Source organism: Tachypleus tridentatus, chromosome 8, assembly GCF_004210375.1.
Source record: "Tachypleus tridentatus isolate NWPU-2018 chromosome 8, ASM421037v1, whole genome shotgun sequence".
NCBI classification, from domain to species: Eukaryota; Metazoa; Arthropoda; class Merostomata; order Xiphosura; family Limulidae; genus Tachypleus; species Tachypleus tridentatus.
The window spans coordinates 78,153,810-78,180,854 of record NC_134832.1 but is presented as its reverse complement, the minus strand read 5'-3'; the positions used below and the strand labels follow the sequence as shown (position 1 = coordinate 78,180,854).

Here is a 27,045-nt window from a genome sequence, read left to right as displayed (position 1 = left end):
AAAAAGCAACTTTCGTTGTATATTACGTAAATAATAAGCCTTTTTAAAACATGCACTTTTGAGCATACAGTATAGCCGTAAAATTTATTTTAATACCATATTCGTGTGTACACGAGCGATTACAAACAATAAAAGTGCTCTGAAAGTTGAGTTATTGGGTTATACTAGTTGATCAAAGTGAAGATAGAACTGGACCTCCCTTGAACTTAGACTTCGAAATTAGCAATTTTTGGAGTACTGAGTTTATTTATTATATCTGCTATTGTCAACGAAACGTTTTCTTCATGTATTCAGTTTTCCTCGTAGTAAATACAAAGCACGTTCACACCAACAGCATGTTTGATACTTTTCACTGTGAAATAGGACCAGCTTATCTCTCTTTGGTTAACTTTATTCAATGGAATTCTCAGAAACCAGTATAACCTAATAATACATATTGATCAAAGTGAAGGTTGAACTGGACCTCCCTTGAACTTGGACTTCGAAATTAAATAGTTTTCGGAGTTGTAAGTTAATTTACTTTTAAATAGTTGGCAGAAAATACTAAAGCCAATATATAAATTATTATATGTAAAAACAAATTTATTATTTCTTGAGCCAAGAAATACACAATAAGACAAACCTAACAAATAACATTCTCATGGGTCACGTGACTAGTAACAGTAGAGGATTTTTCACAAAGTATGAAAAAAATCTGAATAACTTTGATTTATTGAAGTTGTAAGTAATAAATACTCAAATAAAGAAGGAGTGAAATATGAACTCTGAAACATTTTATACTGTGTATATATATATACTTAAACCGCTCAGAAAAGTTAAAACACGTAAAACCAATGTATGAACAATACGTACATAAAGGTAGTTTTTAGCTTTAATGCGTGTTCATACGTGAACTTCATCATGTTCAGGAGTGAACATCTTTCAGGTACAATTAATTGCTGCTTTGTATATAATTCAAACGAGATTAACTTGAAAACTCCACAAAATATATATATTATTCTGTATAAATAATGTACTAACAAAGATAATAATAAAATAAGGTTAAAGCTTTATTGACGTGTTGAATAATTTGGAATGGTTTAAAGTTTACAACTATTTTGATGTGAAAATCACTAGATTTATTGTACAAAGAACAATCACTTAATAGTAAACTCATTTTTGAGAAAATGTTGTATAAGTTAATAATGTAAAACATACATAAATATAGTTGTTGTAAAGAATAATAACTATAGTATTAATCTGCTATATCATTAATTAAATTAAGCTTAATATTGAGCGGTAAACACAATGCCGCGATGGTCTGTTCAACAATATTCTTTACAAACAATTACATTTCCTTCCTACGGTTCATCTCTCAGAATTGTATATGTAAATTATAGGTTTAAACCACTCTAATTCAATTGGCTAGATTTCTTTTATCCTTATTACTTGAAAGTGAAACATAAAATATTTTATACGAAACAATGGTTCAGAGTACAAAAGCATAATATAAAACATCTATTTCAAGTTTGAAATTTCTTGCAGAATAATCCTGTTCCGAAGTAAATTCATCTTAGAGAGTGTGATTACAAGTTATTGAAAACAAAACACAAAACCTGAAACTCGTACCATATCACTAGCGGGAATAAAATCGGCGATTAGGCTATAAATCGTACTGTCTATTGTAAATTTTATAAAATGTAGATTTAATACTCAAATTTAGTTTAGTAGGTATTGGTTTTCGACTTGCGGAAACGTGTAACCACAAGATATCTTAATGGAAGAAAGCATCTATTATTTTTCAAAAAAAAAAAAAAGAGTACATTGTGGAAACTGAAACGGAAAGTAACATTTTAATTGTTGCTAAGAATAAACATTAATTAATAGAAATCCTGTTCCTTTTAGCTCTTCGAGCTTCCTTTACGTAAGTAAAACTTAGCACTACAGTTAACCTTTGTACTGTAGCAAATACAAGCGCTTAACAGGCTTAACAAGCTCTTCCTCAAATATTTTAATTGAGGAAGAAGATACTCTCATTGATATGAAAAGAAAACCTCGGGGTTGTAATTAGGTGTTCCTGCTTTGCGTGATCCACCTTTGAAACCCAGGAAAACAGTTCTAAACAGCACATTCGGATTTATTACTGAGACACTCTCTTCCCGTTTCTCAAACATTCAGCTAGTGAGTGGTGGAAAAGTGAGACTTAAGGAGGAAACATTATGATTACGTCCTTGACATAATATATACATATGTATATAGTCATAACCACTAGTTGGAGCTGCACAAACTTGAGTAAAATTTCTTATGTAATAATCGATTTTTCTCCGTAAACTTTTGCAAGTTATATAGATAACGTAAGCTTAAATATGTTAAATAAAATAAAAAAGCCAGTTAATAATATTCATTCATGTTTATATGGATAAAAATAGGGATACTTTGTAAAAATAAACTAAAATAATCCTTATTTCATGTAAATTAATTGGCGAATATTATATTATATGTTTCTTATCGTTGCTTGATCTTATTTGTTTGTATATTTAGGCTTAAGAAAATTTTAGTAATAGGGGAAGTTTTCTTGAGATTTCAAGGAAAAGGAAAAATATTTTTTTACGTCTCGAGGATATTTATCGTTAGGTGATCCTACGATTAAAATATAAGAGAAACTGTATTAAGAAATATCCAGTTAAGATTAATTTACTCTTATAATTAATTCATTTATTCCAAAATTTTAGTTCAAGAAAAAAAAAATTCCACCACAATTTGTTCAACAATGATTTTATCTTCCAAGTTTATTCTACTGTAATAATTGTTTCTTTTGTTTTATACAATTAGTGTTTTCACTAGTGTCACAAACTTCTAGCAGCAATATAAACATATCATGATAATGTTCAAAGGATAGTGTGAAAAAACATGAATTCTGTTTTCATTCTAACCATTGGCTGGTTTGCAATTTATCTATATCCTTAATTAATTCAAATGTATGTCTATGCATTATGCCATATATTTATGTAATTTTATTTTTACGTTTTCAAAACACTTGTTAAATTTGAGAAGATTAAATAGCTACAACCTTACGTTGTGTGTGTCTTTAATCGTTTAGTATTGCTTCCTGACAACTAAAAAGTCATTAATACTATCTATCTGTTGTTTATCTAATATAATTAATAGAATAAATATTTAAAATGTTATTAATGACTTTTGAATGGCTAAGAAACGCGTATTATTCACTCCTATGTTTAATTACTAAGTGTTTATATAACACTTGCAAATGATGAACCCTTTGTTTCCCCATTAATGATTCTCAAGAACCAAGATTTTCTAACACCGTAGTCAGCCAAGACTAAAAAACCTCAAACTAACGTGACGTGGCAAGTAATGTTAACTCTGGAACAATATCTGTAGTAGGGGTGCTGAAACCCATTGAACAAAATCGAACCCTCTTTATATAGTAGGTATCATATCAACAACAGAATATTACTTCACTCTCAGCAACCCTAGTTTCTACGCCCTTGGTACGTATTATGTGTTTATATACGTCTCAGTTCTGGAATTAACAGGAAGCACAAGTAATGGTTTGTTATTGTTGTTGATATGGAAGTCTTAAATATGCTCTGTTTTACACTGCTGGATTTGAGGTTTTGTAACTCAAATAACTATGAAGCGACAAAAGCCTTTTCGAACTTCAAGTTTTAATAATATTTTGCAGGTAGACGAACAAGAGACATATTATTGCCAAAATATCGAAAACAAGTAATGATGTGTCTGAAGTTTTTAATAACAAGAGAGTTCGTAACTATCCAAATAGAGAAAAATTACATGAAAAGATGCAAGCTTGCTTTTATGAGGTACATGCAGCGTTTCAGCTGTCTTGTCAGCAAACGCTGTAGATAAAATACAATTACTGCAGCATTTTGTCCTGAAAAACTAAATTAAAAATAAGGAAAATTATTGTGCCTCACTGTCACTAGAAGGGTGTTTATACTTTTTTTATACAAAGCCACATCGGGTTATCTGCTTTGTTCACTGAGGGGAACCGAACCCATAATTTTAGCGTTGTGAATGCGTAGACTGACCGCTGTACCAGCGAGGGACATCGCTAGAAGGAGAGAGGTTTGTTTAAGTCCGGAAACGCTAGTTCATGTTCGGACTCAAGAAAGAAAACGTTCATCTCCTCAGTGATCAGTGGAGTAAATATAAACCTTAGAAAGGACGTTAGTCCTACACAGGAATGGGGCTTGAGCAAGGACAGGTCATTCAGCTAAAGGGTACAGAAACACAAAGCTTGTTTGATCTTTGCTGCATAAAATGCGTATGCAAGAGCTTGCAAATGTTTCTAACTTCGAAAACAACTGTGAACTCGAGTATAAATATCCTGTCCCTGTTTAACGTTACGTAGAGTTGTTGACTTTTCTTTAGTTCATTACAGAACTATACGACTTCTTGACCAGACAGTACCTTTAAGTTTCATTCTAAGGGTAAAACCATAATATGTAAGAACTGGTTAGGTTACTTTAGGTTAATGATGTATAACGAAAGACAGGATAGTAATCAACGACATTAAAAAAAATATATAAAGATAAGCTAGATTCAACTTTAATGCAGACTGATTAAATTTGAAGCTAATGAAATAATAATAAGATTAGCTAGAGCTGAAATCGAATCATACATGAAAATGTTTACACATATTTTTAACCATATTGATAACAATTATATGGGTTTTAATCATACAGTAACTAATAAAAAATATATGTATGGTATACTCGTTGACTAAAATAAATTGAAATAACTCAATTAAAACACATTGATAAACATCTAGAATCACTGAAAGTTCTGTTGAGAAATTAATTTTTTTTAATTACCGATGCATAATAGAAACGATCTTTTCTACTGTTTAATTTTCCAATATTTTACCCTTAAAATAAGATATCAAGTATTTTGCACCAAGTTTTAACGTATTTTAATACATAACTGTAACGTTACATAGCTCTTAAAATCATAATAATAATGGGCAAGAGTCTGTATCCCCCTAACAGATGACACAAGCAACTTCAGAAAAATCAAACCAATTTTTGCTTGTTCACTGTGTGATGACTAGGGCACTCATCTCGACCTTTAGTGGATATATTTTTATATTTACAAAACAATGGCTAAAATTACGAATATTTTTAAAGAGCAAAAGTTTATCGGAACAAAATACTATTAGATTAGTTATTATAAAGAAATAATATAAATTGTAAGAATAAAAATGATGACATGCCTATTAAATATAAATTAATAAAATCAGGTATTAGAACTATAAAAATAACTCATATATGTATCATTTTCCGTTAGCACAGCATACGAAAGTTTCTGTATAACTAAAATACATCTAAACATTTCTATAAATATCACGTTTGTTTGGTGGTAAAGTCAGTCTAGAGTATAATATTATTTTCGCAGTATAGATTGCTGATGTCCAAGGCACAACTCTGCAAAATACAACAAGTTAAATTGAAGTTTTTTGTTTTCTTAGCTACATGAAGAAATCTTAAATATGTGGATTTTTTGCTTATCACATTCAAATCCGAATAACGGAGTTATTTGTTTAGTAGTTAAAAAACTAACATAAAGACAACGTTGCCATGGAAATACAGAGCTTATGGTGTGATTTTCCAAAATGTTATCATTCTAATTGTTCTAAGAAATTTGGTGTTTTGAAATATGCCGGGACATTATCGTCAAGACGAGCTATGAGTTTGTAAATAGCCTTCTTCCAGGATTGTTGCTGATCCTTTCCTGCTATGATTGCTTTGAAGAATTCTTTTAAAGTCTGCTCAACAACAAAACGGAAGTGTTCTGGAACCTAAAAAATGCAAGGAAAAATTAGACACTTGTTATGAGTTGGTTTATCTTTGTAAAACTTTATGATGAGGAACATGTAAAGTATAATGACTGGTTTAAAAATTCATTATTATTTGAAGAGGTCGAATATGTATATATTTATATATATACCGAGTCTGTCACACATATACTGTTCTTCTATGGGTAACTTCAAAGGATGCAGAATTATGCCAAAACTTTCCCCTTAACATACCTCAATGTGGTTATTTCGATTGTAATGGAGGTTAAGGGTCCTGATCAGTTCAGAATCATTAGTGACCTTCAAGTCCCCTGGACTTTCGATGCCTTCGCTAATAGCTTGCCTAGAATACTTCTCCATCTGGATGTAATAAAACTCTCTAAAACGGAAAGGAATTTGAAAGCAAATAAATTTTCCGAGAGAAAAAAGAAGGATTAACAACCTGTAACTTTACAATAATTATATTTTTTCCGTAACAGAGAGTTTTTTAATATGTTCAATTCATTAGAATCTAATATTTAAAAAAAACGAGTTCTTCAGAAATACTACAGAAATAAGACTTATTTTACTTCATATGTTTCTTTAAAACTTGTTGTAAAACAGAATATAGTTAGGACCATATTGTAAACTTATTACTCTATCAAAGTTCATTATTTATTTAATAATAAAAAAGCTATTTATATGCATTCTATATTTTTCTTATACTGCTTACTTTCAACCAGAAAAGATTGCTATTTCGTCCACAATTATACTCTGCTACTTAAACTATACAATATATAGTTTTAGAGCCTTTTGTAGGCTAATTAACTTTGTCTTGCTCAAATAGTAGTACTTGGTAGGCACAAACTTATTTTTTTGTTGTTAAGCACAAAGCTATGCAGCGGGTTTTGTACTCTTCTCATATCGAGCCCCTAATTTATCAGTATAATCCTTCAAGCTTTAGCGCTGAGCTGATCTTTGGCTCTTAATCTAAATGCAAACATCCTTTACAAAATTAAAATAAATACAGTAAGTTTATATTTAAATTCAACATGAAATGTACAAATATTTTTTTTGGAGTTTGAACAATAAATAACTTTAATTGGAAGTTTGACACTTAATGCCGTTTTATATGCACATTATATGAAATGAAAACAATTGGTTTCCCTAAAATTACAATTAATATGAATCATTACATCGCAGAATCCTGAAACCTAATTCTTAATTGGATTCAGGGTTATTAAGTTACATTAAAAATGATTGGGCAAATATACATATGTAAAATAATACAATATAAACTTTATAAAGGCTGCGTGTTCTGTGTATGGTAACAGCTTTAGAATCAGATGAAAGATACCGAACATTGTATATTTGACAAAGTTAGCTCACCAGTGGCTCAGTAGTGTATTTTCGGACTTACAATACTAGAAATAAGGTATCAATAGTCGTGGTGAGCAGAGCACAGATAGCCCTTTGTGTATCTTTTTGCTTAATTACGAACAAACAAACAAACCGACAAAGTGAAGCGCGGATAGTCAGTTACTTGTGGTCTGACTGTGTTCAAGGTGAATCAGCACTATACCAGTTAGGTCATATCTGATGGTCTGGTTTGGTTTAGTTTGGCTTGTTCTGAATTTCGAGCAAAGCTACACGAGAGCTATCTGCGCTACCTGTCCCTAATTTAGCAGTGTAATACTAGAGAGAGGGCAGCTAGTCATCACCACCCACCGCCAACTCTTGGGCTATTCTTTTACCAACGAATAGTGGGATTGACTGTAACTATACAACACCCCCATGGGTAAAAGGGTGAGCATGTTTGGTGTGACGGGGATTCGAACCCGCAACCCTCGAATTACAAAACAAGTACCTTAACCACCTAGCTTTGCCGGGCCTCTGGTGGTCTGTATCTGCACAGTTTACTTGAAAGTATAGATACAAGAAATATTAGATAGATATTATGTTAAAGAATTGAATGTGTACATATTTCAGCTATAAAATAAATAAATACATAATAGTATATTATAACTAACTTTTATTTGTTTTGTTTCCATTTAGGACATTTTTTGTACTACGAATAAACTACTCAATAAAAATATGTTTCATAACGTATTTTAAATGTCCACAATAGACAGCGATTCTAACTTTAAGTACAGTATGTTTCACATACATATAACGGAATTTACCGTTATACGTTTATTTCAATACCTACGCTTGTTTCAGTATAGTTTTCTTCCTACGGTGGCTGTGTTGCTGAATGTGTATTGCGCAAGACCTGCCTGTAGAGCTATCTACGCTAGCCGTCCCTAATTTAGCAGTGCAAGACTAGAGGGAAGGCGGCTAGTCATCACCACCCACCGCCAACTCTTGGGTTACTCTTTTACCAACGAATTGACCGTGACCTTTTAACGCCACCATGGTTGAAAGGGCGAGTATGGTTGGCGCGAATTGGGATACGAACCAGCGACCCTCAGATTACGAGTCGCACGCCTTAACACGCTAGGCCATGCGGGAAACCAATAAATAATCTTTACCTACATTCATAATGCATTAAGAACTTCTAATATTATACATTTTTCAATATTTCACAATATTTATTGTTTGTAACGAAATTCCACGTTCTGAGTCTCTTGTTCAATCACAATTAACTAAAGTAGTTTTTATTTTTCAGTTAGTTTTAGGTATAAGCTATTAATCCAAAATTAGCTGGGTATAATAACCTCTAGAGTTCACTGAGAATCAAAGTAACGCTTGTTTTTTACAGATGACGTTAAAGAGCTTAAAAATAATACTCTGTTACTGCAAGTTATTAAAAGACTCTTTATAGTTTATATCACGAGTATTAAAAACGAAGTTGAATTCTGAAATATGTGGATTTCTGTCAACCAAACCACTAGAAGGCACGAAAAACAAAAGAGATGTTCCTCAATTCTTTCTCTTGTCATCATCCACTAAACATGTGTCAATCACAATTAATATTACATACTGGACTTATTTAGGATTTTAATCTCTGTTTAATCATGATATAAAGTAGATTAGTTCACACGTTTTATAATATTTACAATAGTTCTTTTGTTTATGATGCAAAATGCTCGTTTTCATTAGATTTTTTAGCTTCAGCGATGTAGGCTACTTTAAGTCACATCAAATCAGTACTATGTTTAGTGAAGTATCATTTAAATATATTTATAAATGATATTGTTATATTTTATAACATAATATTATATACGCTGATAATAACGCACCTGAAGTTCGAGAACCACTTGACGAGTTGAGCCGTGTTGTTCTTGTTGAACTTAATGTCTGGAAAGTAGAGCTTCAAAACCGCAGAACTAGGATACCTCACATAAAAGAACATCAACTTGGCTTTTCTTAGGTGCATGGGAGTAAGGGTACTGGTGTGAAACTGGATAAGGAAAATCAACCACTCAACCAGTACTTCCAGTGTTCCCACAAAAAACGTAGTGTATTATCAAGTTAAATAGAAAGGCCTTACCCTTACGCATTTAACTATTTTTCCATATAGTTTCGTTAACTACTGGATTTATATAATTCTATACAGCTGCAGGACATGTCAAGAGGACCTTATTCTTTCATCATAACCATTTTACATACAACTGAAGATTATATTAACAGGACCTTACCTTTTTCGTGATGTATGTACATGCGCGTGTGTGAGTCAATCATTGGAATTATACTCTGCATATGTAATAAATAACACATGCATAGTGCACTTTATGTAATTACTTATAGTGACACTGATTTAGGACAAAACACACACAGCAGAGTTCTTTCACACTGATGATTGTGGTGTTCCTTCTAGCATATAATACATATTATGCAGTCCGTTACAGTGGCCGTGTAATGTGGCAACAGTTCGGTTTGTTTCTGACTTGAAAAAGAGCGTTTGCTGGAAACTTCGCCAAGGAATTAAATAAATCCTCAATTTTTTTAAGGTGACTTATCTCCAAAAGTCTAATATCTTTATTCTGTCACCTTCGTATTTTTCTACTTATTTATTCGCTGATTTCTTACACGACCTGGTAAATATTATATCTCTTTCTGAGAGAACGTAGGGGTCATTCTAGTTCCTGAAGCCGAACCATGAAGACGTTCTAATCTGCTCTCTTAAACCAGGCTGGTAATCTAACAGATCCTTGCTGTCTACACGGAATGTTTTTCCTGTCATTACTGACGACACTCCGAAGAACTATTCCCTTAGCTGAATAAATTCCTTCATACGACAATACAAGCTGAATGCCGTCATAGATGCTATAAAGACAAGACTTCTGAGAAAGATTGAAATATTTACTTTTCCCTTCGTACCCACTGACTTAGATTGCTTGTGCTCTCCGTGAAACTTTTAACACCACCCGTCAGCTGCAATTACACGAAATCTTACACAAACTCTTTTCTATCTTCCTGAAAGGCGTTTATCTGTCAGTCTCTTCAGAGAAAATATTCTCCATAGTTCCATAGCCACCGAACCTCACTATCTACCGGATCTGTTAGACAACCACACGACTTCCTGAAGATTTTCACCCCTTCCAAAACCCCGTATGACTACCTACGAACTCATGGTTTCTTCTGTTCCATTTTAGAGCTAAACGACCCAACCTATCACTCCACTTCACCTTTCAAATGTTCCACATAAACCGACAAAACTCAACAACCGAAAGTTCTAGAGCCATCCACCACCGTGAACAGACCAAGTAGTGTAAACCATCTTAGTTATTTGATTTTGTTAAATAATCGTCGAGTCTGTAAAATTAATGAAGTTAGGTTTATATCACAATGTCTCTTTAGCAAATTTTCGCGTATTCTTTCAGCATCTCTCTGCTCATCTAAACGATAAATATCCTTTACTAACGTCATCCCCACGTGTGTAAACAAACACACGTTCGACGCACATGCTCCAGCTTGAGCTACGCTCTCGAGTCCAACAGACTAAGCATCAACCAGCACAAACTCTCCTTCTTTCGTCTTCCTTCCGTATCTCCATAATCAGAGCTTTTCCGACTATCTTAAAGAGACTTCAATAGTTAATTCAACATCAATATTCATAATTAAATACACTTCGTTAATTCCTTAAAATCTAGCACCATTTAATATTAATTTTCGTCAACGTACCGCTGCTATCGGTATAACTCACCTTGTCACTAAAAATATTAAATCTAATTCCACGAGCGGGACGAAGAAAAACAGATGTTTTTAGAAACCCCTGGTTGCATCTCATGCTCTTAAGAGTTTTTTAGACCGTAACTGTAAATACCAATCGAGTATTAGTAGTAGTTACAAGACAACATACAACAGCCTTCGTAATGAAATGATAAATTACATTCATCACAACCGTACTCACTTATTTCGTCGTGGTCTCTATCTCTTCAAGACTACTTTACCTAAAACCATACACTGCGGTCACGTGTCTTTTATTCGTATTTGATAATATTTAAAGTTTATTAAATGATAAAGTAGATATTCCAAGTAGACTGAAGAAATGTTCTATTGGTTTGACGCGCGATACATTAATAACATTTTTTTCCAAAAAAAAAGAAATATTTTCATTTGAACTGAGCTATCGGTGTCGTCTATTGTACGAATCTACTGATCAAACGATTGCACATAACACTCAAAATAAAGTTTGTGAATGAATTATTAATACATTACAGCTCAATGAATAATTTAAAATACAAGAAACTCTTAGTTGTGCTTGTAAATGTAGAAGTATATAAATATGTGTATCTCTGTGTCATATTGGACACTTCTACATCTTCTATTTTGTAAACATTTGTAAGCCTAATCACGCTGTCGACGATATGGTGAATAGGCAGACAATGACCAGTATGTCAAACCGAAACACGTGCTAGAAGAAACCATCGTCGGAATAGGGAGGCTCAATCACAAATGCAAATAGTAAAGTAGTTTACTAGATATCGTTGCTAAGTCACAATACGTATACCACTACATTAATAGATACCGTTGTTAAGTTAAACACGTATTCTTCTATTTATTAGATACCATACTTGAGTTGATTAATAATTAATACAGAACATTTCAACATTTCCTATTCAAAAAATCACATGAAAATATTTCAAGAAGTACTAAGTGGTAGAGGAGAAAGCTGGTTTTAGAGGGGGAAGAAGTATAACAGAGCAAATCATCAGCATCCAAGTAGTGTGTGAAAAGTATCACGATAACCATAAAAACTTCACCATAACTTCATGATAAGTTTTGACAGTGTTTTGCTCAAAGAACTTTAGCTCACGATGAAGAAACATAACAGCAATAAATCCTCTGTAATATTAGGAGAAGAACTTTACGACAATGGAAGTGGTGGAGTACTGATTGACAACAACATTGTTGAAGGGTTTGTGACTTCTTTGGAGTGTGCCAAGGTTGTCTGCTCTCACCATGCCTTTTCAATCTCTTCATCAAATATATAATGTCATATGTCTTAAAGAGTTTCACTGTATCAACTGAAAGGTAGAAACTCAACAACCTGCACATTGCTGATGACGTCGATCTTATAGTAGGAGCTACAACATGGAAATAAATGTTGAAGAAAGCAAAATGATAGCAACCTAGAAAACCATTGACACCAATGTTGATGTGAATATTGAAAACTAGAAAGAGTAACAAGTATCTAGGATACACCAATACAGAAGTCTTAAAACTTGAAAAGGAAGTTAAGACCAGAATAGCCATTGACACCAACCATCTAATAAAACTAAAGAAAATCTGGATAATCATCAATAATACACTGAAGATAAAGTTACATCTTCTGTATGCAGTGATAAATTCTGTGATGCTTTATGGCTGAGAGGCATGGACGCTTAACAAAAAGCTAGAGAACAGAACAGGTAAGTAAAGTTACTTAAAGTTATTAGAAATGAATCAAATTACTCTTCACCAGGAGCTCTTTATCAACAGTATATAACCTGGAACATATTTATATCAAATTAAATTATCCCTTTGATAGTCTGTACACAATAAACAAACTATTTCCAGTCACAAATAATTCGTATGAAACTTTTTAGTTTTCTAAAAGGGTAATAAAATAATGTCAGCATTGAGTTTATAAAGTAATAACACTAGATATGGGAGGAAACCTGCACCAAGTAACTTCAGTGCATAACTAGGGTCGTTTCAAGAGTACTTACATTCGCATGTCATAAACAATTCCTTTAACTTGTTTCATTAAAATGAAAGACAATTATAAATAGATGACAGTAATAATATATCTATTTCCACAACTTGTACACAATATACATGATTAGGTCAAAGATCTTAATCATAAAACCACAATCTTAGCCACAAAACTTTTCATTAATGTATACTGTATAATCATGATTATTTTGCTTCAACTTTGGAATATGTGAGGATAACCTAAGGTTTAAACTTTAATAAAATATTGTAAGTGTGAAATTTTTGCTAGGGAGTGGTTTTATGTTTAGACACTTAATCAGTGATTCTCAATTTAGGTATGCAAAATGTATTTAATTTTTTATAATAACTGCAAAGGTAGTATTTTATCATGCTAAGGCTGCAGGAAGAATTTATCTACCTGGCCTACGAGACGCAAAGACTTTTCGTTATTGCTAAAACAAGGCAAAACTGAACTGTGTACATGTAACATGTATGTGAACAACGTAAAATAGATCCTAAAAGAAACTGACTGTTATGTTATATACTCTAAAATAAAGGGTGAAAAAAAAGGATATGGTAGCAAGACTTGACTCGTAGTTCTGGTCGTCTCCACCGTCTGATACATTTTCCAAGTCTTGTTTCAAGTAGGAGAACAGCAGTGGGTCAGTAGGGGAACCTTGGGAACCAGGATAGCTAGTTTGTATCACAGGCGATGATGAAAAGGATCGTTGTCTTTATGCTCTTGTGTAAAGTATGCTACTTTGGAGTTGTCAAACTGATATTGTTCTGTATGGTGGAGACTGGGGTTAGGAATAGCCACAGAAGTGGGTAAGCTTATGGGGATCAAAGGTGGAGGATGATTGGGGCAACTAGGGGCCCCCAAAGAAGGTTGTGTCGTGTTAGTAATGAAAGAATACTTGGGTATAGAATCTTCTTGACCAACTGACCAGTTCATCATGCGAGGAATCACACGTGTATCAGTTACCTTATGACGCTTCTTTTTTGGCATAACTACAAGAGAAATGGCTTCTGTTTGTTCCATTATGTTGTTTCTAACGGTCATTTCTGTTCCCTCTAGGATTCCTGAGAGTTGTGGATGAGAAATGGGAATATTGTGAGAAATGCTTATTGATGGTAGATGCACTGTTTGAGATGAAGGAGTTGGACAGAATAGTGTTGTGGAAGGCCTCATTCCTAAGGGGTAGAAAGCTGGAGGTCTGGGACTTGAATCGCAAGGAAAAGGATTGGATATATGATCGCCCAGAAGTTGATTGTTAATCCGGCTGCCTCGGTCTGTTACCTTGGTACGGGGAGATTTTCGATCAAGAACTTGAGTTAAGAATGCCATATCTTTTGATGGTTCTGACACCATTGTTTTAGAAAATGACATAGTTTGTTTATATCTTGTCACAATAGAGTCAATAATATGTGCCAGTTTAGTTGAGATCTCGTACTTGAGATCACCAACTAGAATATCCAATTCAGCGGTCAGCTCAGTCTGACTAGAATAACTGTTTGGTTTCACAATACACGATTGGCGACTTTCTTGGATTTGATTCTTGAGGTTGTTTTCTTGACTACCTCTATCTAATCTTCTAATGTCTTCATTAATATGAACATCATTCTCTATGTTTTTTGCAGTATTTAAATTAATGTTTTCTGTGAGTTCAGGATAAACGCCCACACAGTTATTTGCAGATAATGGAACAGACAACGATGGGAATTCATCTCGTCCTTTAACAGTACTAGAACTGGGGTATACTTGTGGTTTAGTCTCTGAGTTTACTTCTTGATGGTCTGATGGTGAAAATGCGTCTGTATTCTCGGTTGAGAAACTCTTGACTCGATCATGAAGCAACTCAGTGTAACGTTGTTGAATAAAAACCAACTGTTCTTTCATTTTCTGAAGCTGTGACTTAAGATCTCTCGCTGTACGATGCTGCTTAGGCAGTGGTTCAATAAACGTTTGATTATCTTCTCTTTCTAGTTCTTTATCTCCGTTCAGAATTCTAGTAGCTTCGTGCTGTTGCGGCTGATAGAGTTTTCTCTTTTTACAGCCATTCACGGGAACTCGAAAAGGATTCCCTGGCTGGCGTAGATCACTTGGACCCTGTAACATCGTAGATACAATGTTTTCAACACGAGCGCGCTTGATTTCTAGAGCTTTACTATCAGACGTGGCCTTGCTACTGGACATCACTCGAGGACGGACTGGACTACAGTCTGGGCTAGGAAAGGCAACGGGACTATGAGCAGGAGAAGGTTGCTGCGGGATCTGCTCCGGGTCTGACATCTTATCTAGGTTCGTAAACCTGTTTTCTGTTCGCTCCTCTAAAGAAATCGGAAGCACACTGCTAGACAAATTACTTGGTATTCTGCCCTTTATAGAGTCTTGGAGGGAGTTACTACTCTCTGACAATGGCGCTGCAGAAAGGCATTCGACGTTTTGAATGAACAAAGAAGTCATGTGTGCATCGGAAGTAGCACCATCCTTCAGGCACATCTTACTTTGGCTTTGTTTCTCTGACGCCATTTTCTGGCTGTACACATTTTTAGGAGTTACATCTGGCATAACTGAGTCTATCACCATATCAGAACACTCTCTGTTTTGGTGAGTTATTAAACTTTCATAAGCCCTATTAGTGAGAGACATATTATATTCATTCTCATAAGTATGAACAGAAGGACTCGTCCCAATATTGAAGTTGGTGACAGTAGAGTAACTGTTTCTTGGTTCACCCGCATCTACCCTCTGTCTCGACCTCTTGGTTTTGGTCTTTAATAACTTATCAAGCATGGTTACACTTTCCAAGTCTTCCTCTGGTGACATCATAAAGACATTCAACGCTAATGATTGGACGGTTTAAGAGGTGTTTCGACTGCACAGTCGTTGAAGTGGAACAAGCACGCTAAGCTAACGGGCCTGACGCATAGTCTTCGGCTGACCGCCCACTTGAATGGAGTCTAAAGGCAGCAGAAATAAAAGGTAAAAAAGCAGATGTTAGAAGTATGAAAGAAGGAAAGTAAACACAAACGTACTCACTACGTGATAACAGTAGTACCAAAGACGTAATGTTACTTAAAGGTTGATTAAGAAAGTATGAAAGAACACAGGTATATGCATATGGTTTTTGTAACTTACTTTTACAAGTATAGTACTTATAAGTTTCTAGATTATTTACAGTAAGGAACAAGGATGCAAGTTCTGAACTTAATTCTATTAAGTACTAAGTGTCTATTTTACGCAGTGATTGTTATGTACGCATGAAAAATATCAAATGTACATAAATACGCCATCGTCTCCGGATCAAGAACAGAAATAAAAATAACCAAATTAAAATTGTCATTTGAACCATCTTAATCAGAGGCATCGGAACATATCTGACTTATATAGCAACTGTAAATTATTATCATGTTAATTTTCTGGTGAAAATACTCCCAGACCTTCTAGACTGATCTAATTTTAGCAGCTGCTTATACTTTCAATCTGTCATTGTAAAATCTGCTAATCTAGCTAAGCGCCCCGCCTTTGCAACTCCTTCCTATACCACTGATTCATTTACATTTGTCATGTGTAAGAACATCTGGCCCCCAAACACTCGAATACCTTATAAATAGATGACCATATAATATTCATGGTTCTCCAGTGGCATAGTGGTATATCTGCGGACTTACAACGGGTTTCGATATCTGTGGTGGGCAAAGCACACATAGCCAACTGTGTAATTTTGTGCTTAATTACAAACAAATAAATGATATTAATGATATGTTTACAGTGTTAACGTCTAGTTCTGCTAACACGGTGAGTAAATCACTGGTCTGAGAGTAAACTGATTATCTCGAATTAACCAATCTGTAATACGAAGTATAAATCTATTAGGTTTCGGTTGGTGAATTTTAATACTCTTTATTAAGCAGTATAAAGTTGTTCCTTACGAAAGTCAACTATGAAAAAAGTTCAGTTAAAATTTAGCATCCCTTCTACGAGTCAGTGAGACATGATTAGGAAGATTACAGAATAATGTAACAGTCTCCGATATTCAAGTTAGAACAACAACAAAAGTACTCTGATGAAGGTATTCATCTACCCGCCCAAAACCCTACTCAACTCTTAATATTGTTCGACCACGAAGATGAAGTATTTAGAAGGTGCCACCCTTAGCAACTTTACAAGTAAGCATCTAGCGAAATCGCAGATTATCAGAACTCGTAGCTAACTGTATGGCGTTTGGAAAAACGCGTTGTATTTACAGTAATAATTTCACATTATGACGAAATTTTGGTTAAGTTTTATTCGAACATGTAGCGGAGAGATTGTGTTTATGTGGTGTGTAAATATTGTTGGTTTGGATTTTATAGTAAATATATTAATAAAATCAATTAAACTTGATGAATATTAGTTAAACATAAAGAATATAGAAAAATTTACACTGGATTCAAACTACCCACTTTTATTTTCTATTTTAAGTGTCTGTTTTCTCGTAAAGAGTAATAAAAGTAAGTTCTAATGATCCGCATTTCAAAGAAAAAAATTCACTTAGTTTGTTAATAGATGATCGAGCTGACGTCATAACTCTTGCTTGTGGGTAATTCTGCTGACCTGCTAAATGGTGCTGTTATTTTTTCGTCAAAAATTTGCAAATAAAGTAATTTTCTATTGAATAATGTAGCTGATCTTGAGAAAGCTGATAAAAACTACATAAATGACCTGAAATTTTATATCAGTTAACGACTACATGTATAAATCTGACGCTGACGGACTTTAATCGCTCAGATTTTTAAATATTTTAAAATAAGAATGTATACTTTTCTAAAGTTTGAATTCAAGTAACCCGCATATGTAATTTTTAAGAATAAAAATTCATCCAGATTTGTAGTTATGTAAGGTATACATGTATTTAAAGTATTTAAAATTTAGACTTCTTACAAGTTTATCCCATGACATAGTTCATGGAGTTTGATAAAATAGTTTCCTTAGTACAGTTATATTCAGTACACTATGTATGTTGTATCCTAGCCGGCATAATGTGTTCTTACACATTTTTGTGTAATCTGCTACATCCGATGTGACTGGTTGACGTAAGTTTTTAGAATAGTTACAACCATGGATTGATAACGGAATTATGAATTGTCCAAACAAAATTTTCTAATGAAAGACATTGCTAAACTCACAAGTAATACTGAGTAAAGTAGCTGGCCTTCGAGAGTTATCAATAGACTACTTATGCTGACCTGACTATGTTTCCCATTGAATGGTCTAGCTAATCTTATGAAAAACTCTAACGGACTGAGTACCTTGACAATGACAGATAACCCTAAAGAAACATGTAACCAGTGGTTAAAATGAACGTTTGAACCTTGGGGAATGGGGATTGGGCAGTATTTAATGCATTAGTCCTTCCTTATAGATAACGTTAGGCTTACTAATTTACTTTTTCGTCAGTTCTTCTGAATAATAAACAGTTGAATTGAAAACGATACTAATTATTCGTTATAATTCGTGGTAATCAAATAAATAAGTAAACATGGTCTACCCTATACAAAATCTAAAGTGAGTTACGTGACATCACGCTTGATTTCTTCAAATAGAAGGAGTCATAAAATCCAAAATGAATTCACCCAAATAGAACAGTTTGTTTAGTGTCTACCCATTACGATTTTAGTGGCGAGGGTGCAAGGGTGCTGTGAGGTGTGTGTGAAGTGAAATCTTATAAATATACCGAGTGTTAGCATGATAGGTATAAAGACGTAGTGTCTAACCCAGAAAAAATTGCATGAAATTTATCACGAAAGTAAAAAAAAAAAAGTTGATTCAGTTTTAAACAAAAATCGTTTCTATATATTACAAGTTGTTAATCCAATTAATTTTTACTTTTATTATTTTATGAATATGTTTTATTCCCTTTGTCACTCTGTCGAGAACACTTTCAATCTCACTATTCGTTGGTAGCTGAAGAGTTGGCGGTGGATGGCGAAGACTAGCTGCTTTCCATCTAGTCTTACACTACTAATTTATGATATGTAGGTAATTAAGCATGGTATGAATCATGGAAGGCTCGGCAATGGCCAGGTGGTTAGAGCGCTTGACTCATAATCGGAGGGTCGCAGATTCGAATCCCCATCAAACCAAACTTGCTTGCCCTTTTAGCCGTGGAGACATTATAATATTACAGTCAATCTTACTATGTGTTGGTAAAAAAGTTGACGGACGATAGTGTTGACCACCTACCTTCCCTCTGGTCTTTCATTGCTAAATTAGGGACGGCTAGTGCACATAGCCCTCGTGTAGTTTAGCGCGAAATTCAAAACAAACGAACATAAAGAAATAATTACATGCAGATGCCCAAGACGATCTACTAGGCCATAAATAGTTGCAGGTCTTCAACTAAATAAAGAACGTACTACGCAAAACGCACGAAATTTCTTACTTGGATAAATAAGAAAAAAATGATACTACACAACATTGAAATACACAAAATTATTTAATGAGATAAAGAAAAATAAGATATGTCAATAAAAACCCAAACAATTCTTAATTAGAAAAATACACGAAGTTCATCATGTACTAGGACAGAAAAGATACTACATTAAACACACGAAGTTCAGATAGTGAAAAAAAGGTATTAAAATTAACACAGGAAGTTCATCAAGCGGACGAAAAAAAAACATTACACTTCACTAAATCCGCAAAATTCCTCAATTAGTTATACAGAAAGTAAATATTACACAGGATAATCGAAGCCTCTTAACTAAATGGAGAAAAATACAATATTACATCAAAAACACACAGGCCTGAAATACGTGTATAAACAGATTTCCACTATAATTTTCTGATATGTGATTTTAGATATTTGTGTTATTTAGTAAAAATTAATAAAACTGGTTTCACTCAGGGTACAAAAATTTCTAAATTATAATCTAAAAAAATGGTTTTGTGAAGAAAAACTAACTATTATAATCTTTCGTTATAGTCAACAAGCTGAAGCACATGCCCGATTAGTCAACTTTTATTTATAGGCTTAATTTATTTTACACATAATTTACTTTCCAACTGCTTTATTTTATACCTACTGTATCCCACATTATAGAAATAGTGTTACTGTTACTTTTCTTTACTTTGTTTCTACTGCTGATACAATAATCCTTATTGATAGATCATATTAGAAAGACCTCATTCTTCCTGGGCCATAATTAAAAAAAAAAAAATACTATTGAAGATACTACTTTGAATATCCAACACAGAAATGACCAGTGAAAATCAAGGAGTTTTCAAAGTAAGCTTGTCACTTTAAGAGTCTGACCTTGTGTTGTGGTTGCCATTTTTCCTGGTAAAATGTAAATATTTGATATTACCATCACTTTGTAGATGGGAGTTGGATTTACAATAATAGTGTGTTTTTTGCTTTCATATTATGAAAATGGTCAAATTAATTCGATCATCATTGATTTTGACTTTGAAACGAAAAAGTTAACATGGTTATAAACGCCCCAACGTCCGCTTCCAGTGGTCATGCTAACAACATCACAATGAAATCGTAAGCTGTAGTTAAAACGATTATAATTATCAGTGACTTGACTACTCATTAAACAATCAACTTATTGCATTGAACTAATTTGCCGTAAATCCATACATCAAATGGAAGTAATTAACATCAATTTCTTCTCCTTGATTTTTTTTCCATTTCCCGAAGTGAAAACGATTTTATATTTATAATGTACAAGAAGCTAATAAAGTCATTATTTAGACTAAATCGAAGTTGGTGTTACCTCCAGCTTAGAGATCACAAGTTTTGTAGCGATATGATACATTACAACACGAGTATATATGCATACTGCGAAGTATATAATGAAATTCCCGTACTTATTTACTCTCGTCGCGTGTGAGGTGAGGAGAAACAGTAGTTTCTGACCGCCCTGGTTATTTTTCGTTCCCCTTGGGGAACGAAATAATAAGTTAACCTAAATACCTATCCGGTATCAACTACATTAAATACTAGCTGGATGGAACTTATCTAAATTCATGATCAATGAACGGTTATCGTAGAACATGAAAATTACTTCCCTTGTCATTTAAAAAACAAACAAACAAAAAACAAAACAAAAATGCCCATTAAAACTACAAAACATGAAATATCAAACCGCTAGTTTGATCACCGCATGGATCCAACAAACCTCCATGCTAAATATAATGAGGATCCATCTAAAATACGGGGGAGGGAGTAGTAGTAGTAAAAATACCAATAAAAAATTCGTAAAACGCAACACTGAAAAATGGGTATGTTTTTCTCCGTGGAACTAATATACCCCATACTAAATTTAGTAAAGTTCCATCTACACGGGGCGAAGTAGTAACAGAAAATGTAAAAACGCCCATAGAAATGAAAGTTTGTATTTATCCACCCTTATGGACTTAATGAACCTCCATATAACTTTTGGTGAAGATCCATCCGAACCCTGCAAAGTAGTTACATGGACATACAGACAGCATTATTTTATCTATATAAACAAGACATTCTTACCATGAGTTGCCTTAGTATTATGTGAAAAATATGGCCAATATTTAGTTAGTTTTAAACATAAGGGATCAAGATTTCGCTTTTCGTGTAGAATACATGTCAAATACATAAAGCTACTAATACTGAAAAGAAAGCCGTCCCATGAATATCAAACTAATATTACCATACATTTATATATAATCATTTCTGCCAATAATATGAATTCTAACACTTTTATGCGTGATTTCTTTAAAAAAACAAAAAATAATAACAATTTTGTAACAACAGGTTTTAAACAAAATTGCACAACAGTCCTCTATTTAATTAGTATAATATAATCAGTTAGTCTTTTAGCTAGCCAAGCTGGTCAATGTAATTTGTAATTTAAAATCAAAACAATATTTAGAAACTTACACAAACACAGTATCTAGGTGATTTCGATATAAACTTAAACATTTAATTTTACAATGAATTATTGAATTATAAAAAATTCATTTCTTTTTCTCTACATAATACCTGCATTTGTATTTTCCTCATGTTTAATATATCGAAGCAATCAATTTATATTACATACTAGGTGAAGTACCCGTCCCCTGGACGGGAGTTGTGTAAATTCATGATTAAAAAGTTGCTTTCCTTATATGTAATTGTATAAAACATAAAAATGTTCATAAAAACTACAAAACATAAAATGTGAAATCGCAACCTTGGTGTGTATCTCCGCATGGACCCAATGAGCTTCTATGCTAAAATTAGTAAAGATCTATCAACAGGAGGCAAAATTGTAGTAGAAGATACAAAACACCCGTAAGAATCGCAAAATGCACGAGTTAAGATTTGTGCTTATTTCTGAGTCCAATAAACTCCGTATCAGATTTGGTGAAGATCCCTCAACACAGGGCGAAGTAGTGGGAAAAAGCGCAAAACCATTCATAGAAAACACAAAGCTGAAAATTTGTATGTACCTTAGCATGGACTTAATGATCCCTCATACCAGATTTGGTGAAGATCCGTCTACACTCTGCGAAGCATTTATATGAGAGTACAACAGACTATGCTGTTATATTTATAGAGACTAGCTGGAGCACCCGTCCACTGGACAGAAGTTTTGCACATTTGTGATAATTAAAGAGTGCCTTAAGACACGAAAAGTTGCTTCCCTTATATGTAAATGTAAAAACAACAACAAGAAAACGCTCATAAACATACAAAACACGAAATTTGAAATCGCGAATTTGTATTTATTTCCCTATGAACCAAATTAACCTCATACGGAGTTTGGCGAAGATCCATCTACAGGGGAATATTATACTTCTATAGATTCTACCATTTGTGAATTATAGAAAAAAGGTGCATCTATACAAATCTTACTGAATAAAGAGTATTCATAATTACAAAGTTAAACTTGGGAAATGAATGAGCCATATGATTTACAAAGCGTTTGTACTGTAACAATATACAGCAAATAACATAGTCTGATTTGGGTTATAACAAAATTATTGTAACATAAAACATTCATTGCGCTTTACAGTTAAAAAGAAATTGTTTCAATTATCGATATAAAAAAAAAATCCTCTGTTATAACTTAGCATCCCAAAGGAGTTCATATTGGAACTCGAGTTCTAGTGGCGACAAACAGTATATCAAGCTGAGCTGAAATATTAGTCCAGCAAGTATAATTATTCAAGTACTTTAAAAAAATATTCAAATACTTACATATCACACTAACACTTAAGCAGAATATTCCATTTCTTTATTTTTGATAGCTTCACAAATGCTTTGAAAACAAAGCAAATACTTAAAAAATAACAGCAACTGAGGGCTTAACGAACTGTCAACGTGTTATAACACCCACTCCTGTACTGTTAACTGGCTACAACTAATACTGTCAGACAAAAATACGTACATTGGATTTTCAAACGGTTAGCTGCAATTATTTTCTTTTACTTTTAGAAGCTACAACAACAACTAAATACGCTGTATTATTACCCAATTACAACAGTAACTAATGCTCTATTGTTAGTTAACTACAATAATAACGTTATGCTAACCACTTACAACAACAGCTATATGCTCTCTTATTTACAACAATAACTACATGCCATTTTGTTAACCAGCTTATAATTATTAATTACGTGTTATGTCGTTAACCAATTACATTCTCTATTGTTAACTTCCTATAATTTAAAAAATAAAAGATTGAACAATTGCCAAGTTTTTTTTATGTTTAATATATGTATATAATGTGGTGGTTGTTCAAATTTTAATTTTATTTTTGATATTTTCTTTCACCTATGCGGATTTAACTATATCTGTCTTTAATTACCTGTAATTACACGACCTGTTGTAAACTGGTAAGAACAAAAAGTACATGCGTTATTGCTCGTCAGCTTAAATAATAACTGCGTGTTCTATTCAGAAGTGTCGGCATGGCCAGGTGGTTAAAGCAGTCGAGTCGTAAACCCACGGCCGCGGGTTCGAATCCCCATCACACCAAACAGGCTCGCCTTCTCAGCCGTGCGGGTGTTATTATGTTTTGATCAATCACACTATTCGTTGATAAAAGAGTAGCCCAAAAGTTGGCGGTGGGTGATGATAACTAGCTGCCTTCCTTCTAGTCTTACACTGCTAAATTAGTGAAGGCTAGTGCAGATAGCCTTCGTGTAGCTTTGCGCGAAATTCAAAACAAGCCAAACCTATTCAGAAGTATAATTTTGATTTATTCAAATAAATGATTATTTGTAACTGAACATTATAAAAAAGGTGTTTAATACACATAAAATGAATTGTAAAGCCACATACACAGACACGTATATACATAACCTGAAATGTTTTTTTAATCACAGTTTTCATCAACAAAACGAATGTTGTGTAATTGTACAAAAGTAAAAAACAACAACAACATATATTTTAAAGCCATAACAACATTATTAAAAAAATAGCTAAAATCCATGACTTTAATCAGCTAAAATATTAGGAGGTTACTTCAAAGGAAGTGTCAAGAAATAATTTTAAAACGTTTTCATGGAGTGTATGATGAAAATATTCTATTATATTAAATTAGTAGCTTTTGACTTTATTAATTGTTTAACAACATTTCTTTTTAGAATTTAAGGCAAAGATGAAAACTTGAAAAGCTTTCTTAAGATATAAAGCGTGAATTACGGCTTCAGGTCAGTTGGTCAAACACGGTCACCAGCAGCAAAATAGATCATATTTTACCTACAGTGCTGTGTATTAAAGTCGCTATTATGTTGGATGACAAACAGTAGAACATGATAAAATCTTATGTCTTATTCAAACGTTCAACTCTGGAGTACAGCAAAGTATTCAAAGTAAGCTTAACTTGTGGATGAGATGAATTTAACCGACCAGTTTGGTTACAGTCAGCTACCATACCATGAGAATCACTTAACGGATACATTGACCCGAATCATCAAGAATTTCAACTAATATTTACAGACAATGTCTAAAGAAATTAGGGCTGATATCATAGGGAATTCGAATATGAAGCTCTACTTATCGGATAACTGAATCAACTATACTAATATATTTGATAAAAAACAAAACAAAACAAACACTATTTTCACTTCGTTTTCGATGGCTTGTAACGGCAATATTTGGTAGAAATTTTTTATGCTAATTTAACAAGAATTTAGTTGTTCGAAAATCGGCTGGATGCTTCAAATTAAGTATTTTTTACTATAGAAATTGTAAGGTGAAACTATTCTGTGAATTTCCGAAATTTTCTGAAGAAGTGAAAACTAGGTTCAGAAAATTTTTAAAATCCATAGGACGATGTGATGCCCAAGCCTTTGCAATAATATTCGGATTAATATATAGTACTTTCTTAAAAAAGTTTGACGGAATTCATACTAAGGCTTACGAACACTTAATCCTTCTAGCTTCTGACTGATCTTCAACAAACAGTGTCAATGTAAAGTCGTGGTATTATGTGAGATAATATATGAAGCATCTCTAAATATTCAATGAGCTATTCCATTTGTTTCAATGTGTTGAAAGTAAAGTTCACTCTCGCGGGTACATTTTGAAGTATATCATCTGGTGGAAATTCTAAATTAGACAAGAAATTTCAAAGAATCTGTTTTTATTTGAATTTTATTCATGTTAAAGTAATGATATAAGTATGTTTCTCTCACACTTACAAACACCTTTTTGGTAAAAATGTAAAGTATAATGAGGTTGAACGAGAAGACTCACTGATTTAAAAAAAACAATTTCTTTTACTCTCTTAACTCTAGCGCTCCATTTTTGAATAAAATACAAAATAAAATATTTTTGGGAAACAAGCGATTCACTCTGGCTTTACCCGACAGTGGAAAATCATCTATTAGTGTCAGTGTCTGTCGAACAGCGGCGAGGCAGCAGCTGGGGCTTGCTTGAATAGAAAGATACATCCGAGTAACCGTGGTAATGACTTGAGACAGCGGCCACGTGTCAAACTCCGCATAAACCGTTAGCCTTGTTACGTTTTACCTGTAGTTAACAGCTTTGTAGCGTATTCGTGGTGAGAAGCCCAGCTCATATCCTCCACACACACACCTCTCCAACATATTTAAACACGTAACAAGTTTAGTCATCTGAGACTGGCGAACAGGCGCACAGGCGAGGTGGAGGTGGCATGGGAGAAGGTGACTGAAACTGGCCTTTTGAAACTACACGTTGTAAAGAAAGACAACGGTAACTATACGAAGCAGCTTATTAACGTGGTTGATCATAAGCTATATTTGTTTTTCTCCGCTTGAGGTGCTTTTACAACTAAAAAGTGTATCTAACAGACTGAAATAAACGGTGACAGTGCCAGCTAAAACACCTGGAGAACCCTGATGTAATTATCTATAGAAGAAGCAAAAATACAGACATGTAGGCCGCTGTTAATAATTATAACAGTTTGGTTATATACTTAACACCTTTACTAAAGTACAGAAGATTAGAAACACAAACTATAATATTATGTTTCAGTATGTACATATATAAAGACAGGTCCATTTTTCAAAATGCTTTAAAAAGTAATTTTAATTTTTGAAAGCCTGTTCGAAATAAATGTTACATACGACGTAGTTGTATCGAATGCCTAGTAAACATTGAACCTTGTCTTACAATATCCCTGCTTTTCTTAACACACATTTTTATATTTTATATTTCATTAAAAATGTTACAATTTGTCGACATTCTAAAATACTATTTTTGATAAATGTTCATCTTCTGGAAAAAATGAGTGGATTGTAGAGTTCATATAAGCATTAGCATCTAGCTTGCATTATATGCTCTGCCATTTAAAGTAAATATAAACAGACACCAGATATCAGTCATTCCAGTTGTTTCTTAGAAAGCGGTCTGAGATAAGTTACTTAAGTAACTCGATGTTTGAGAAAAGACAAAACAAACGACGCAGTGTTCAAGTTGGTTACAAAATCTCTCTTTGGAAGATATATATACACCCACACCCACACATATATATAAATTAATATGAAGTGACATTAACGAGTTTGGCAGAGGGCAACAATGCAAAGAAAAATACAAAAGTAGGAGCTGGTACTGAACACGTATTCTTGTTTTAACGATGGCAATGACATTCTAATAGAAACA

The 27,045-nt window shown here is 33.4% G+C and overlaps 1 protein-coding gene across 1 annotated transcript in view; it reads right to left on the bottom strand.

Annotated features, from left to right (window-relative positions):
• Nucleotides 1-379: 379 nt before the first annotated feature.
• The window catches only part of LOC143223938 (homeobox protein prospero-like), a 55,421-nt gene continuing 28,755 nt past the window's right edge, over nucleotides 380-27,045 (bottom strand). The window contains exons 2-5 of the mRNA XM_076452409.1: nucleotides 13,646-15,904; nucleotides 9,040-9,259; nucleotides 6,053-6,197; nucleotides 380-5,821 (exon numbers count right to left, since the gene is read on the bottom strand). Coding sequence (XP_076308524.1) covers nucleotides 5,642-5,821; nucleotides 6,053-6,197; nucleotides 9,040-9,259; nucleotides 13,646-15,773 — 2,673 coding nt within the window. The 5' untranslated portion in view covers nucleotides 15,774-15,904 and the 3' untranslated portion in view covers nucleotides 380-5,641. The remainder of the gene's footprint in view (nucleotides 5,822-6,052; nucleotides 6,198-9,039; nucleotides 9,260-13,645; nucleotides 15,905-27,045) is intronic.